General features: G+C 43.0%; 1 protein-coding gene across 1 annotated transcript in view; it reads right to left on the reverse strand.

Annotated features, from left to right (window-relative positions):
- Nucleotides 1-14,848, reverse strand: part of SLC28A3 (solute carrier family 28 member 3) — a 63,241-nt gene that overhangs the window by 2,518 nt on the left and 45,875 nt on the right. Inside the window, exons 10-17 of the mRNA XM_003941126.3 lie at nucleotides 14,246-14,326; nucleotides 11,873-11,998; nucleotides 9,418-9,548; nucleotides 7,325-7,493; nucleotides 6,414-6,611; nucleotides 1,952-2,033; nucleotides 1,129-1,227; nucleotides 412-532 (exon numbers count right to left, since the gene is read on the reverse strand). Of these exons, the coding sequence (XP_003941175.1) occupies nucleotides 412-532; nucleotides 1,129-1,227; nucleotides 1,952-2,033; nucleotides 6,414-6,611; nucleotides 7,325-7,493; nucleotides 9,418-9,548; nucleotides 11,873-11,998; nucleotides 14,246-14,326 (1,007 nt within the window). The remainder of the gene's footprint in view (nucleotides 1-411; nucleotides 533-1,128; nucleotides 1,228-1,951; nucleotides 2,034-6,413; nucleotides 6,612-7,324; nucleotides 7,494-9,417; nucleotides 9,549-11,872; nucleotides 11,999-14,245; nucleotides 14,327-14,848) is intronic.

Consider the following 14,848-nt stretch of genomic DNA (forward strand, 5'->3'; position numbering starts at 1 on the left):
TTAGATAGAATGATAAAGTTATGAAGAGTCATGAAGGCCTAAATACCTTATCCACTTAATTTTATAAAATGTATAAGTTTTATAAAAGCAAGTCCTAAGTTTCATCCAAAGGGCTATTTATTGAGAGCATGGCAAGGCAAATGAGTGGCAGGAGGTATCACTAAGGAGATGATGCACAACTCAACTGTTACCCTCCACTTCTATGCCCATGGCAGACACCACTAAGAAATCACAGCATTCTCCCACTGGACTTCCAATGGCTCTCAGCATCCTTCTCCAGGTGCCCATCATAATCTATAGGCATTGGCATGCAATAAATTTACAAAATTAAAATTAAGTGGATAAGGCATTTAGGTCTGATTTGATTGTTAATAATGGAGTATAAAGAAATTATAATCAAGAATACAATACCTGCTCAACAGACTTTGGCAACAAGATATCACCTTGGTCATGTTTCCAGGGAAACTGGAGTTGAAGGCATTCTCTAAAACATGGTGGCAGTTGATGTCCACAGGAGTGCTGGAGAGTATGCCTAGAAGCGGAACAGAGTCCCATTTATTTTATTTTATTTATTTATTTGTTTTATTTTATTTCATTTATTTGTTTTTTAAATTTCATTTATTTGTTTGTTTATTTTTTTTTTGAGACAGAGTCTTGCTCTTTTGCCCAGTTGGAGTGCAGTGTGATCTTGGCTCACTGCAACCTCTGCCTTCCAGATTCAAGTGATTCAAATGCCTCAGCCTCCAAGTAGCTGGAATTACAGTTTTGCCCAGCAAATTTCTGTATTTTTAGTACAGACGGTGTTTCACCATGTTGGTCAGGCTGGTCTCAAACTCCTGATGTCAAGTGATCCGCCTGCCTTGGCCTCCCAATGTGCTGGGATTACCTTGTGAGCCACAGCGCTGACCCCATTTACTTTTTTAACTAAGGAAGTCACTGAACCCTCATTCTGTTCTTAGCTTCTCCACCACACTGCACACATTAAACATTACGATATGCCTAAGAGCAGCTCTGACTCTCAGCTTTCTGTGGTGGTGTGCGCTGCACAGGCAAGCTGGAGGCACTGTCTGTCCTGAAAGCTGCCATTCATCCTGTGGGCACCGGGACACGAAGGACAAGGTGCAGTACCTGCGATGCAGGCTGTCATGAAGCAGGCTGCAGTCCCCGCAATCAGAGCTCTCACTGCCCCCGAGGCGATGTCACGCTTTCTGGAAGGAGCCATGGATGCTGGGAAACATGGAGGGAGGGATACGAGATAAATGCTGAAGTAGTGATAAAAATTCTTAGCCTCTGAAAATTGTTCTGGGGCTGGGCTCTCAGGTCAGCTGGCTTTTTGTTTTTCTTTAACTTAGCTGGGAAATTCAAGATTCAAGAGCTTAGTAATAAACTCCACACATAGAGAAATTCTCCGCTGTGGGAAGAAGGGAAGAGGCTTGTTTGCCAAAAGGCTCAAAGGCTTTCATTCTCCACAGAAGAAACAACTCCTAAGTTTCATCCAAAGGGCTATTTATTGAGGGCATGGCAAATGAGTGGCAGGAGGTATCGAATAAAGAGATGATGGGCAACTCAACTGTTACCATCTACTTCTATGCCCATGGCAGACACCACTAAGAAATCACAGCATTCTCCTACTGGACTTCCAATGGCTCTCCACATCCTTCTCCAGGTGCCCATCATAATCTATCGGCATTGGCACGCAAGGTGAAGCCTACAGGTCAACCCTGGGCTGGGAGAAGCACCTATATGTTTGAGGAAATTCTTCCTGAGGTCAGCTCAGGAAGAGAAAATTATATTAGAAAACTATATTACAGAGTAGAGATAAAAAAAAAAACAGACCCCAGAGGACTCATGACTGTTGCAAAGCCCTTTGTGTTTTTCTGACAGAGCAAAATGGGGATCCAAGTATGTTGATGTCACATCTGTGTTGTTGAAGAATGTTCTTTTCACTTACTGAGTCCGCCGATCACGATTCCTAGAGAACCAACATTGGCAAAACCACAGAGAGCGTAAGTGGCGATGATCTCAGAACGAATCTGCAAGCAAGCACAAACACGTGTGTATACACAGTCTGACCTGGCTTAATCAATCTGACATCCAACTGGGCTTCATTTTGACCGTAAATCCAATATTGACAAATGCTCAATCTGTGGTGTCAAATACCCAGGACTCCCCAGACCCTTTTTACCATCTCCCCTTGAATTTTGTGGAAAGATGGAAGGGGGCTGCGTGAACTCAGCGACTCTCTACAAAGAGCTTACAATTGGTAGCCTGGGCTTCTACAAATGCTGCTTCCTGGTCAATAATACATCCTAATATTCCACATGACCTGGCCATCTGTGATAGTGTGCCAGGGACAGGACTGGTTGCTGGAGGTTCAAAACTGATCCCAGAAAATATTCACATTACATTTACTTGACAAAGAACTTATTCAGACTCTATAAAGAACGGTTATAACTCAAAGAAGGCAAACAGCCAAGTAAAAATGTACAGAGATTTGGATACTTCACAAAAGCCATGCAAATGACCAATAAGTACGTGAAAAGACGTTCAACATCACTGATCACCAGGGAAATGCAGAAGAAAACTGCAATGAGATAGTACTATACCTCCACTAAAATTAAGAGACTGACAATACTAAGTGTTGACAAGGATGTGAAGTGACTAGAACTCTTACACATTGCTGATGGGAATGTAAAATGACACAGTCTCTTTGTAGAACAGTATGGAAATTTCTTCTTAAGTTAACATGCACTGCCTGTATGACCTAGGAATTTTTCTAGGAGAAACAAAAACACATGCCACGAAAAGATTGTACATGAATATTTATGGTAGCTTTATTAAATAGCCTCATGCTGGAAACAACCTGAATGTCATTCAGTAGGCAAATGGATAAACAAATTGTGGATACTCATAAAATGAAATGCTGCTTTGCAATATAAAGGAAATACATGCAACAACATGAATGCTAAGTGAGCACATGCATATGAAATTCTAGGGCCAGGCACAGTGGCTCATGCCTGTAATCTCAACACTTTGGGAGGCTGAGGCAGGTGGATCACTTGAGGTCAGGAGTTCAAGACCATCCTGGCAAACATGGTGAAACGCTGTGTCTACTAAAAGCACACGCAAAAAAATTAGCCAGGCATGATGACGTGTTCCTATGATCCTAGGCACTCGGGAGGCTGAGGCAGAAGGATTGCTTGAATCTGGGAGGCGGAGATTGCAGTGAACCGAGGTTGCACCATTGCACTACAGCCTGGGTGACAGAGTGAGACTCTGTCTCAAAAAAAGAAAAAAATTCTAGAATATGCAAAAGTAATTTACAATGGATATTGGTTGCCTGGGAGTAGGTCTTTGGGTGGTGATGGGAGTGGAGTTGTAGACTACAAATGGCCATGAGGGAAACTTTTTTTTAAAGTGTGATGGAGATATTCTGTATCTTGATTATAGTTGTGGTTATACAGGTGACATCAAAACTGAGCCCTTAATTTGGTATATAAATTATAACTCAGTTAAAAGGATAAAATTTAAAAATAATGATGTTAGTAAAAAGGAAATTCTCAGATATCACAGGAACTTCCTGATAGTCTGGCCCTGGTGTGTGTACCACAGTTCTGACCATCCGTGGGAATGTTAACATGCCCACTTGGAAGTGAGAGAGGGAACAGCCCTTTCACGGGGCAGTGAGAGGATGGAAGATGAGTTCATGAAAGCATGGGTGTGGTCCTCTGACTCAAGAGATGCTGCTTCGCCGGACACTTTTTTCTCAGTTTGAGGACTGATGATAGGAGTCTGTGGACTCTGCTGTTCACCAGAGGCTTACCCAATCTGACAAAGGTACCCACGTGATTGAAGCAGTAATTTTCCAATATCCTCAGAACTCTGTGACTTTGTTCAAAGAACAAACCGAGCAATGCTACACTCATTCAAGATTCAAGTGGGCATGGTAAGAGTTTTGTTGATTCTGCGGCCCTTCTTTTCTCTCATGGTTTCTAAGAACTCTGCTTTTTGATATTTTCCATCCGCACACATAGAGCCGGCAGGAAAAAAATATTTCAAGTATGTATGCAGTCCACCATTCCTGGAAAAGCTGTCCTTGTTCCCTACTTTTTTCTAGTGCTTTTCATTTAGTTCAGCTGGCTTCAAAACCAGGCATGCTTATTAAGAGATTGTGGGGAGAAAGATGGCATAAAGGGTTTGAAACTCCTCTTTCCTCTTTCCGGGGATGAGTAGGAAGGGCTACACAGATGTGGCCATGATGGGTTTTAATGTGCAAGATGATGTGATGTAAAGAGATGCACCGTGCTAGGAAAATATTAACAACACACCTCACAGCTCTCCTTGTGACTGCACAGGCGAAGATGCCATATGTACAGGTTGGTCATTATAGCACTATCTCTCATAGCAAAAAAACCAAAAAACAAAAAAACAAGGGACTAGTTTTTTCAGCAAGGGACTGGTGAAGATGAATTATGGTGTACTATCCAATCGAATACAATGTCATGGGCACTGATATGGAAAGGTACCTGAGATGTGTTATTGAGAGGAAAGGCCAAGGTTAAAAACAGTGAGTATTCTTTCCACGGAGAAGAGCTCCAGAGAAATGAGAAGCATGCCTTACTTTTTCCTTTATCTTTTTTTGGACCTTTTGAGTTCTCTACTATGGCATGTATTACATGTAAACAAATGAACACAAACAGGCAAAGTATTATCTTTAGGCAAGAGAAAGTGATGGAATAGAGGGCTCATCCTAGGGGCACAGGGGCTGCATAGGATCTCCCTCTTATCTCAGATGGGGGTCGGCATGGGCATAATTCAGTGGCTATCACTGGGGTTTTGCCTCGTGGACCCGCAGGGTACATTCTGTTCTGTGGCACTTTTCCCAGAAGACTGTTGGGACACCCTCCTCCACTTCTAGGTTGTGAGCAAAAATTGCTGGGACTCATCTGCATTTTGTTGATTGCAAATCAGAAATTTGGAGAAAAAAAGTGCCCTTCGCATCGTGACTCAACAATAGCAGAGGCCACTGAGCTCCTGTTTCCAAATGTCCTCTCTGCGCCTGCCTTTGGTTGGGCTCACCCCCAAACCCAATCAGCTCTACTGTTCTGTCTCTACCCTCGTAATAACCTTTCCACAAAACTGCTTCGTGCTGCCAGAACGCAGAGCCCGCTTTGCTGATTAACAAAACGATTCTCTCCTGGCAACTGGCAACTGGGCATAGAAAACATTTCACTTAATTTAGCCTATTGTTTACTTTTGGCAGGGAAACAAACTGGTTTTGGTGGCATCTAAACAATGAGGATAATTGGCCAAGCTTTACTGGGAGATTAGTTGAAGAATGAACATGTGAGAACAGGGAAATTTACGGAGCCCCTGCTCCTATGAGATGTGTGGGTCAAAATGCCCCAGCTGTAATATACAAATCAGTGCTCCCCAGAAGTGGGCTGTTACATTGGTGTGCTATATGGGAGTAAATCTGCAGGTTTGGTCTTTGGGAGGCTGGGAGGGATGGTAGTGTTGTTTGTAGGTGAACAGACTCAGTTAGAATCTTAGGCAGGCTGCTTTTCCTCCCCTTTCATTTTTAAACCAAATACATGCCTGGGACATTAATTCCAAATGGACTGTTTCAATGAGTTCTAGGGGTGCTCAGGAATGTTCACCATTTTCTTAAGAGTTTCCATGTGTGACAATTCTGTTCTCTAGGAGATAAAGTTGGAAACACAACTACAAACATGACCTCACCTGAGTTCCTCATCTCACCAAAGACCTGGCAGATGTGAATGCCTCCTTGCAGGCTATTGACCTGAAGTCCTGATGTAATTATGGGTGCTTGTCTCAAGGCTTTCAGATCACAGATTCTGAGCCTTTTCTCCCCCTCATCTACCTGGAGAGCCGTGACGATGCTACACTATCTTTCGAGGATGTCCAGGCATGATATTACTTTTAGAAAGTTTCTCAGAATCCGTTAAATTAAGGGAAACACCTTATGGTCACTAGACTGTCAGCCACTAGACTATGAGGGCAGGGGCCCCATGACTTGCTCAGTGCTATGGCCCCGGTACTCAGCACATTGCACATACAAGACATTCAATAAATTTTGGTTGACTGATTGCAGTCCCAGCTCATGTGACTCTGGGTGTGTGTTCACAGTCCTCAAAAGTAAATGATCACAGTGTAATGACTCGCTATGTCTACACGCTCACACACTCTCTCCCTCTGATTAACTCAACATAACTGAAAATTAGGAAGTGCTATGTACATTATGAGCTCTATGAGCTATGGCTTTTAGGTTGTTTTTCTCTCTGATCTACCCCAGGTACCTGGCATAGTGCTTGACACACAGAGGCATAAGTAATCAACAAATATAGGTATGTAATGAAGAAATGCACTGAGAAATTAAAATATTTACTCACCGATAGATATTGCTGCACGCCATTCAGAAATTTGGGTCCACCTTCTTTCCTCAAGTGGATCCATTTTGAGAGGTGCTCGTAAGCCACAAATTCATTGAAGAAGGTCTTATAACCTATGAGTCTGGCAACCATAAAGCTGTCCTGCCATTCCACTCCCATCATGAAGGAGAAGGGCATGAAGATGTAGGAGCAGATTAGCTACAGAAACCAAAAGTAGACACTTGATTAGAATAGTGATTTGCTTTCAGTTCTGCCCGTTCCTCGGTGGCAACACTGTTCCTGACCCCTCTGTCTCCTTTAGGCCAGAAATCTCTTCTTCCCTTGCCCATCTTTACCCATCAGGAGTCAGGACTAGAAATGGGTGATTTGAAGTAAGCTGGATTCTTGGGGAAGGGGCCAAGAGAGACTGACTGTCTTTGCAGGGAAGGAGGGTGATAGGAGAACTGAGAAAGGTGGGTTAGGAAGGTAGGGGATGCAGGAGAAGTTTCTACAGTGTGGAAGAGTCCACTGAGATAGTTAGGGTGGGCTGTTTACAAACAGATTTTATTTTATTTTTTGAGATGGAGTTTCGCTCTTGTTACCCAGGCTGGAGTGCAGTGGCGCAATCTCAGCTCACCACAACCTCTGCCTCCAGGGTTCAAGCAATTCTCCTGCCTCAGCCTCCCAAGTACCTGGGACTACAGGTGTGCACCATCATGCCCAGCTAATTTTTTGTATTTTTAGTAGAGACGGGGTTTCACCATGTTGACCCGGATGGTCTCGATCTCTTGACCTCTTGATCCACCTGCCTCAGCCTCCCAAAGTGCTGGGATTATAGGCGTGTGCCACCACACCCAGCCACAAACCTATTTTATTTTTAAACAAAGATAGGATAAAACAAAACAGAGGGCAGGGCTGTGATATGATTATACCTCAAAACTCAGCTGTGGGTAGTCAAACATGTTTCCGAACCAGGACAGGGCTGAATTCATAAAAGACAGCAGGGCCAGGAAGGCGATCAGATTCACAGCGATGTTGGCCACCAGAGTGATGGAGGAGGATGCTCCCTGCGATGCAGCTTCTAGAAGATTCCCTGAATCGCTTTATCAAGAAATAGCAATTCCAGAATTACCAAGGAGTTGCCAGGCGATAAACACCACTGGTGCAGAAGTAGCATTATCAGAGTTTAGACAAGAGACAAACTCTCAGGCCCCTTTCTTGTTCAAAATACTCGCCTGAATCCCATGAAATCATAAAGTGGGCATATGGGTATTTAATGGTGTTTGTTTTTGTCTTTAAAGAGATAGGCTGGAGTAAAGTGGTGTGATCATAGCTCATTGCAGCCTCCAACTCCTGGGCTGAAGTGATCCTCCTTCCTCGGCCTCCTGAATAGCCGGGACCACAGGTGTGTGCCACCATGCTTGACTAATTTTTTTTTTTTTTTCTAAGAGATGGGGTCATGCTACATGGCACAGGCTGGCTTGAACTTCTGGGCTTAAGCGATTTCCCACCTTAGCTTCCAGAGTCTCTGGGTAACTGTTATATGATTTTTTAAATTTGGAGACATTTGAAATAAAAAATTGGAAAATGATAAAAATATTACAAGTTTAAAAATGATTTTTTCTTACGAGTAACTACCAGAGAATAGTTATAAAATATAAATGGCATAAAAATTAATGATTCAAAAACAAGAAAAACAAACTAATGATTCAAGGAAGCCTGTAAATCTGTCACCTCATTTAAAAAATAGAACACCACCATCACTTTGAATGCTCCTGTATGTTCTTCTTTGATCACATCCCCCCTCTAATCTCAGGAGTACCTATCTACCTAAAACATACTCATCATCCCCTTTCTTTACAGTTTTTTCCACATGTCTATACCCCTAAAAAATATACCGTGTGTTCAGGCGCGGTGGCTCACACCATATAATCCCAGTGCTTTGGGAGGCCGAGGCAGGTGGATTGCCTGAGCCCAGGAGTTTGAGACCAGTCTGGGCAACATGGTTAAATGCCGTCTTTACGAAAAGAACAAAAATAGGCAGGACCTGTAGTCCCTGCTTCTCAAGGGGGTGAGGTGGAAGGATCACTAGAGCTCAACCTGGGTAACAGAGAGAGACCCTGTTCAAAAAGCCAACAACAGCAACAAAACAACAACACTGTGCGAGTCTGCACACTGAGTAACTTTGTAAGTGGAATTACACTGTGTTCACTGGCAGCTTGCTTTTTCATTCATGGTTGACTCCATCTACATACAAGTGAGGGTGAATCTCAGACACGTGTTGGTTGCTGACGAATTCTGTTATTTACCAAATTACTTTTGAACATCCTGAGTCCCTTAGTTGTTTCCACTCTCTTTTTTTTCCTTTTTCACAAAGCAAAAGAAAAGGAACCAGCTTTCTTATAAGAGGAACCTCCAGAAATGGTCACCCTATGGCTTTTTGTCTAAACCAAGGCTCAATAAACACACTGCTATGTTTATAATGAAATATCTCTACAACAAACGGGTATGGAAATGTATTGACATTACATATTCAGAGAGGTTTATGTCAAGTATTTAAACAAGATTTTAGCCAGGTCCCAGCACTTTGGGAGGCTGAGGCAGGAGGATCCCTTGAGCCCAGGAGCTGGATATCAGCCTGGGCAACATAGTGAGACGCTGTTTTTACAAAAACTTAAAAAAATTAGCTGCATCTGGTGGCACATGTCTGTAGTCCCAGCTACTTAGGAGGCTGAGGTGGGAGGATAACTTGAGCCTGGGAAGTTGAGGCTACAGTGAGCCGTGTTCATATCACTGTACTCCAGCCTGAGCAACAGAGCGAAACTTTTAAAAAGTCTTTTTTGAGCAAGTCTCAAAAAAAAGGAAATAAAAGAAGACTTTTTTTGGTGAAGTCTAAATAGTCTTTGGACTTACTTTAATACCGTAATTAACTATGGTTTCCGGTTACTGCATTTTTGCTGTACTTTGAGTTTGGAGTCCCCTTCCCCAGCTTGGACAGTTAGTTAGGTGAATGTGTCCCACTTACCCACTTTCCATTTTCATGGCATTCTTGAGGGTTATTTTAGGTTTTTCCGTCTCAGGCCAAAAGAGTTTAGCAGCAGCCAATGATGCAGGTGCCGACATAACTGACGCTGTTAACAAGTGGGAGGATGGAACCTGCAATTTCAGAAGAAAGAAGGCAGACCTGGGTTAGCTTTTTTCTTGTGTCCACAGGAAGGGTCCAAGAGCCCCACAGGGGAAGAGATGGGACAGGGGTTGCTACGATGGCAGAAGACAGGGCTGCTTTGGAGGCCCGAAGAGTCACTCTAGCTCAGTGAGCCAAGTTGAGGGCATCACCTTGAGAGGCTGAGGGATAAGGGAGACATTCGTGCTAGTTGACCACATCCCTGGGGAGAAGCATAAAACCAAAATCTGATTGTTTCAGAAGAGAATTAATCCTGTATTGTGGAAACTTTCAAGGAAGATTCCTCAGCTTCCTGTTACCCTTTTGAATGTTCAGAGAGCCCCTAAATCACATATGTCACATATGTCATTACAACTTTTTTTTTTTTTTTTTTGAGACAGAGTCTTGCTCTGTCACCCAGGCTGGAGTGCAGTGGCATGATCTCAGCTCACTCCAACTTCCGCCTCCCAGGTTCATGCAATTCTCCTGCCTCAGCTTCTTGAGTAGCTGAGATTATAGGCGTCCACCACCCTGCCCAGCTAACTTTTGTATTTTTTAGTAGAGACGGGGTTTTGCTACGTTGGCCAGGTTGGTCTTGAACTCCGGACCTCAGGTGATCCGCCTGCCTTGGTGTCCCAAAGTGTTGGGATTACAGGTGTGAGCCACCGCACCTGGCCTTATATCCTTTTAGATAGGGAGTGGGGAGTGGAGAAGGGACTCATGATTCACGTGCAGATGTGTGTATTTTCCTTTCTCCATCTTCCATTTGCTCTCCTGAGAGCCTGTCTGCCTTTATACAAGCTTCATCGATCCGGAGGCCTTCAGTCTGTACGTGACTTCTGTTTTCTCCATCGCAGGTCCACTCTTTCCCCTTCCCATCCACCCTCACATGGTTTCTGGATTCTCTTCCACATATTTTCAGATTTCCAGGATCAGCACCTCCCTCCCCATTCCCTTTCCCCCCAGAAAATTTTCAGGCAGCATTTCTACAGCGGGGATGCCATTCCTCAGATGATCCACTCAAGCTACCCATGCCCCAGGTGTCCTTTGCCCGTTTCTTCTTGCCTCTTTCTACTGACTGGCACTCCAAGGCCTGGATAAAGACCTAGAATGGAGTCCACTTATCTTGTAAGAAATCCTAGCTTCCTGAGTCACACAGTGACTGGGCCGTGTTATTCAGTTTCAGTATTGAGGATTGCGTCTATGGGTGGCTTGTAAGCTCCACGGGTTGGAGTGCATGCAGCAGTTACAACATTCTCTAGCCTTATAGTGCAGATGGCCAGCCCTAAAACTTGGCTGTATGTTACAATCTGAGGAGTTTTAAAACATATTGATGCCTGGGTCTCATTCCAAGGAACTGTGGTTTAATTACTCAAAGATATGGACCTGGGCATTAGAGAATTTAAAAGCTCCCAGGTGATTCTAATGTGCAGAAAGATTTGAGAATCACTGCTCTAGACCAGGGATCAGAAAAGTTTTTTTTTTTTTTTTTTTTTTTTTTTTTTTTTTTTTTTTTCTGTAAAGGGCCGGAGAAAGAGAAATATTGTGGGCTTTGTGGATCGCAATGACTCAACTTTGTGATAGCCAGAAAGCTGCCATAGACAAATGAATAGAAGTAGTTGTTTTCTAATAATTCATTTCTCAAAACAAGAGCAATTGGGATTTGGCCCATGGGCCATAGTTGACTAACTCCCAGTTCAGACCACCTTTATTGATGTAGTAGTTTTTTTATTTTTCTTTTTTTTGAGATGGAGTCTCACTCTCTAAACAGACAGGAGTGCAGTGGCACGATCTTGGCTCACTGCAACCTCCACCTCCCAGGTTCAAACAATTCTCCTGCCTCAGCCTCCTGAGTAGCTGGGACTAGAGATGCATGCCACCATGACTGGCTTATTTTTGTATTTTCAGTAGAGACGGGGTTTCGTCATGTTGGCCAGGATGGTCACAAACTCCTGACCTCGTAATCCACTTGTCTTAGACTCCCAAAAGTGCTGGGATCACAGGTGTGAGCCACCACGCCCGGCCGATAGTTTTTTTTTTTTTTTTAACAACTTTAGATTTTCAACCAACTTCATCATATGATTGCATTTTGCTATTTTTATTCTGCAGATAGAACTTACATTTAGGCAGCAGGGATACGAAGCCCCCAAACTCCTTGGGGTCTCTATGTTCAAATGCCAAAGCAACTTTTGCCATGTGGCAAAAAAGACACTCTTTTGGCCTTCTTTATCCACCAGCAATGGAAAAGAAAAGAAAAAACAATAGCAAAGAAAGAAGAGGTTGATGTTCTCATAAGTTAATTCCAAAACATTCTTACCCCAAAAGAAATGTATGCTCCTAAGACGCTTCCAGCAATTGTAGAGAACCCAGCGGTCATAATGGCGTGGAGTTCAGACTTGGTAATGTACGGTAAATATGGTCGGACCAGCAGTGGAGACTCTGTCTGGAGACAAAGAAGGGTGACTAGATTCCTTTTTAAATCTGTGAGGGGGCGGGGGAAGGGGCGTCAATCTACTCATAATTTTATTCTTTAAAGCAGTGTTTCTAAGAATGAACTTCAGACCAACTCAATCAGCATCACCTAAAAACTCATTAGACTTACAAATTATTTTGATTTACTAAATTAGAAACTACAAGGGGTGGGGGCTAGCAATCTGTAGTTTCACAAGTTTTCCAGGTGATTCCAATGCATGCTGAAATTTGAGAACCCACACCATCGAGGTCTGGGTCTTTTGATCAGTTTGCATATGTCATGTGTAAATTTTGCAAAATTTGTGAGGCTAGACATAGAAGGCCTCCACCTAGCCTAGGACTGGACTCTGTGATGACTTGGTGCACTTTTCTAAGGGCCAACTGACTCTACCCAGTGGCCTGACCTGCGGGATGGGTGATTTCTAAGCTACTGGGACTTCCCGTCTTCCATCTTCACCTTGACAGACCCTCAACCTGTTTCCTGATACCTCAGGGAAATAGAGACACAAGTATTAAAAACAAAAAAACAAACGAAACTCAGCAATAACAAGGACAGGTGCCCGCAGGCCCTTCTGTAATTGAGAATTAGAGACCCACTCTGTTGGTGGAAAGGAAGCAGACAGGAGTGCAGTTGTAAAGGCTCGAATCCCATTAAAGAGGACAGGCAGCCTGCAGCACGGGGCTCTCCATAGATAATAGCTGTACTTTTAGCTTATTAAGTATCAAATTGAGCACCACAGAAGCTTGTGTGCCATTTTACAATTTTCTCCTCATTATCTCTAATTGTTCTAGAAGATTGAATGTGTGGCGCCTTGACTTATTGACTAAACAGGAACCCTGTACATGAGCCCTCTTACTCTGCAGGTAGGAGCAATCAACTCAAGATGATGCCCTAATTAGTCCTGAGAGATTTTATGACTATAATAATTTCAAGTCCTAGGGAAGGAAGCATGGGCCCCCACTCTAAAGACTATGCTCCAGACTAGTAAGCATAGTCTTCCGCAACCTCTGCCTCCCAAGTTCAAGATTCTCCTGCCTCAGCCTCCTGGGTATCTGGGATTACAGGCATGCGCCACCACACCTGGCTAATTTTGTATTTTTAGTAGAGACAGGGTTTCTTCATGTTGGTCTGGTTGGTCTCGAACTCCTGACCTCAGGTGGTCCGCCCACGTTAGCCTCCCAAAGTGCTAGGATTACAGGCATGAGCCCCCACTCCGGGCCGTAAGCACAATCTTTAGAGTGGAGGCCCATGCTTCTTGTTGGCTTACCAACAAGAAGCCTCAGCCTACCTGGAGCAGTTGTAAACCTAGGATTTGGGGCTGTGTGTTTTTCTGAGTGACTTGATTTTTGCTTCAAATTCAATTTCCTTGGGCAGTGGTGCTGGCAAGAATTCACACTTGATTTTTGTGGCATGTGACTCCCTTCTTCCTGAAGCTGTATATCTGGAAGGGGTTATTTCAACTTCTTACTGATCCACCCCTTAGCAATGCTGCTATTTTGAGGGACACTCCTTGGCATCATTGTTCTTTACTTAAATGGACTTCAGGCAAAAGAGAGCATTTCTCCATGTGATGGATCAGCGAGGTGAAAATTATAGCCTAAAAGCTTATTTTTGATGAAAAGAAAAAAACCTAAAAGCATTTTTCTTCAGGCTCAGCAAAGACAGGATACCGGCGAGGTCAGACAAGCTGAGAATAAGCTCAAGTGTTTACACAGTTGTATGGTGGTTGGTGGAAAGGCTTTCTTGGTCTCCTCCATTGCCATAGGCATTATTGTTTAGAGTGAGAGGCTGCCTGTTCTACATTTGCTGCTTCAAGATAGTGAAATCCATTCAAGTGGAAGAGCTGCCAGCCTCTAAAGTGTTGACCAGAAACCTCACAATCACTAAATTCAGATTTATTGAGAATCTATATGAGAACCTCTATGTCTATGCTTTAATAAACTCAACCTTCCATCCTCTTCATCAACATTCAAGAACCTAATTCCACAATATCATACCCAGACTGTTAAGAAGGATCTCTCTCTCTCTCTCTCTCTCTCTCTCTCTCTCTCTCTCCCCACCCCCCTCTGGAATCTGGACATTGCCAATACTGGGAGTTTCTTATTTTGACACTCTTCCCTCTACACTAAAAGAAATGACATCATTTTCTAATTTGGCTTTTTGGAAAAAGATGATCCATGTCAACAGATGTTTTGTTTTGTTGTTGTTACAACTTACTTGTCCAACAAATATATTGCCAGAAGCAACTACAGATTCAATAGGAGATGATCCCGTAGTAACTAGCATGATCCATCCAACCTAAAAGGAAGAAAGGGACAAAGTCAGAGAAGAATTCTTTGTATACTCAAAAGTTCAAAGTAGGGATTAAAATCCTTAAACTGGAGTAAAATGTTGAGGGCTTCACCAATTGTCAGCAGGCTAATGATGGTGCTAAAGGTAAGTTTAACTTATTCAGCCTGGAGAGCAGGCCCAGCAAATCCTCTTATTTGAGTAGTAAGTCTGAGTCATTGTATATACTTTGAACATCATACAAATGAATTTCTATAGGTCTATTGTATACAAGTAATAAATGACAATTGCTAACATGCTTATGGAAGGGTTTACTGCATTCCAGGCACAGTGTTAAGCCCTTGATCCAGATAAAGCAATTAATCCTTACAATAACTCTTTGAGAGCCGCCCTATATAATTATGCTCATTTTATTAAAGAGAAAACCAAAGCACAGAACAATTTAGTTGTTTTGTCAAAGGTCACTCATATGTAGGGGGATGTACTTGAGATTTGGTATTTTTTACTTAATTCAAATGAACATGATTTTTG

The sequence above is a fragment of the Saimiri boliviensis genome, chromosome 2, assembly GCF_048565385.1.
Source record: "Saimiri boliviensis isolate mSaiBol1 chromosome 2, mSaiBol1.pri, whole genome shotgun sequence".
Classification (NCBI taxonomy): domain Eukaryota; kingdom Metazoa; phylum Chordata; class Mammalia; order Primates; family Cebidae; genus Saimiri; species Saimiri boliviensis.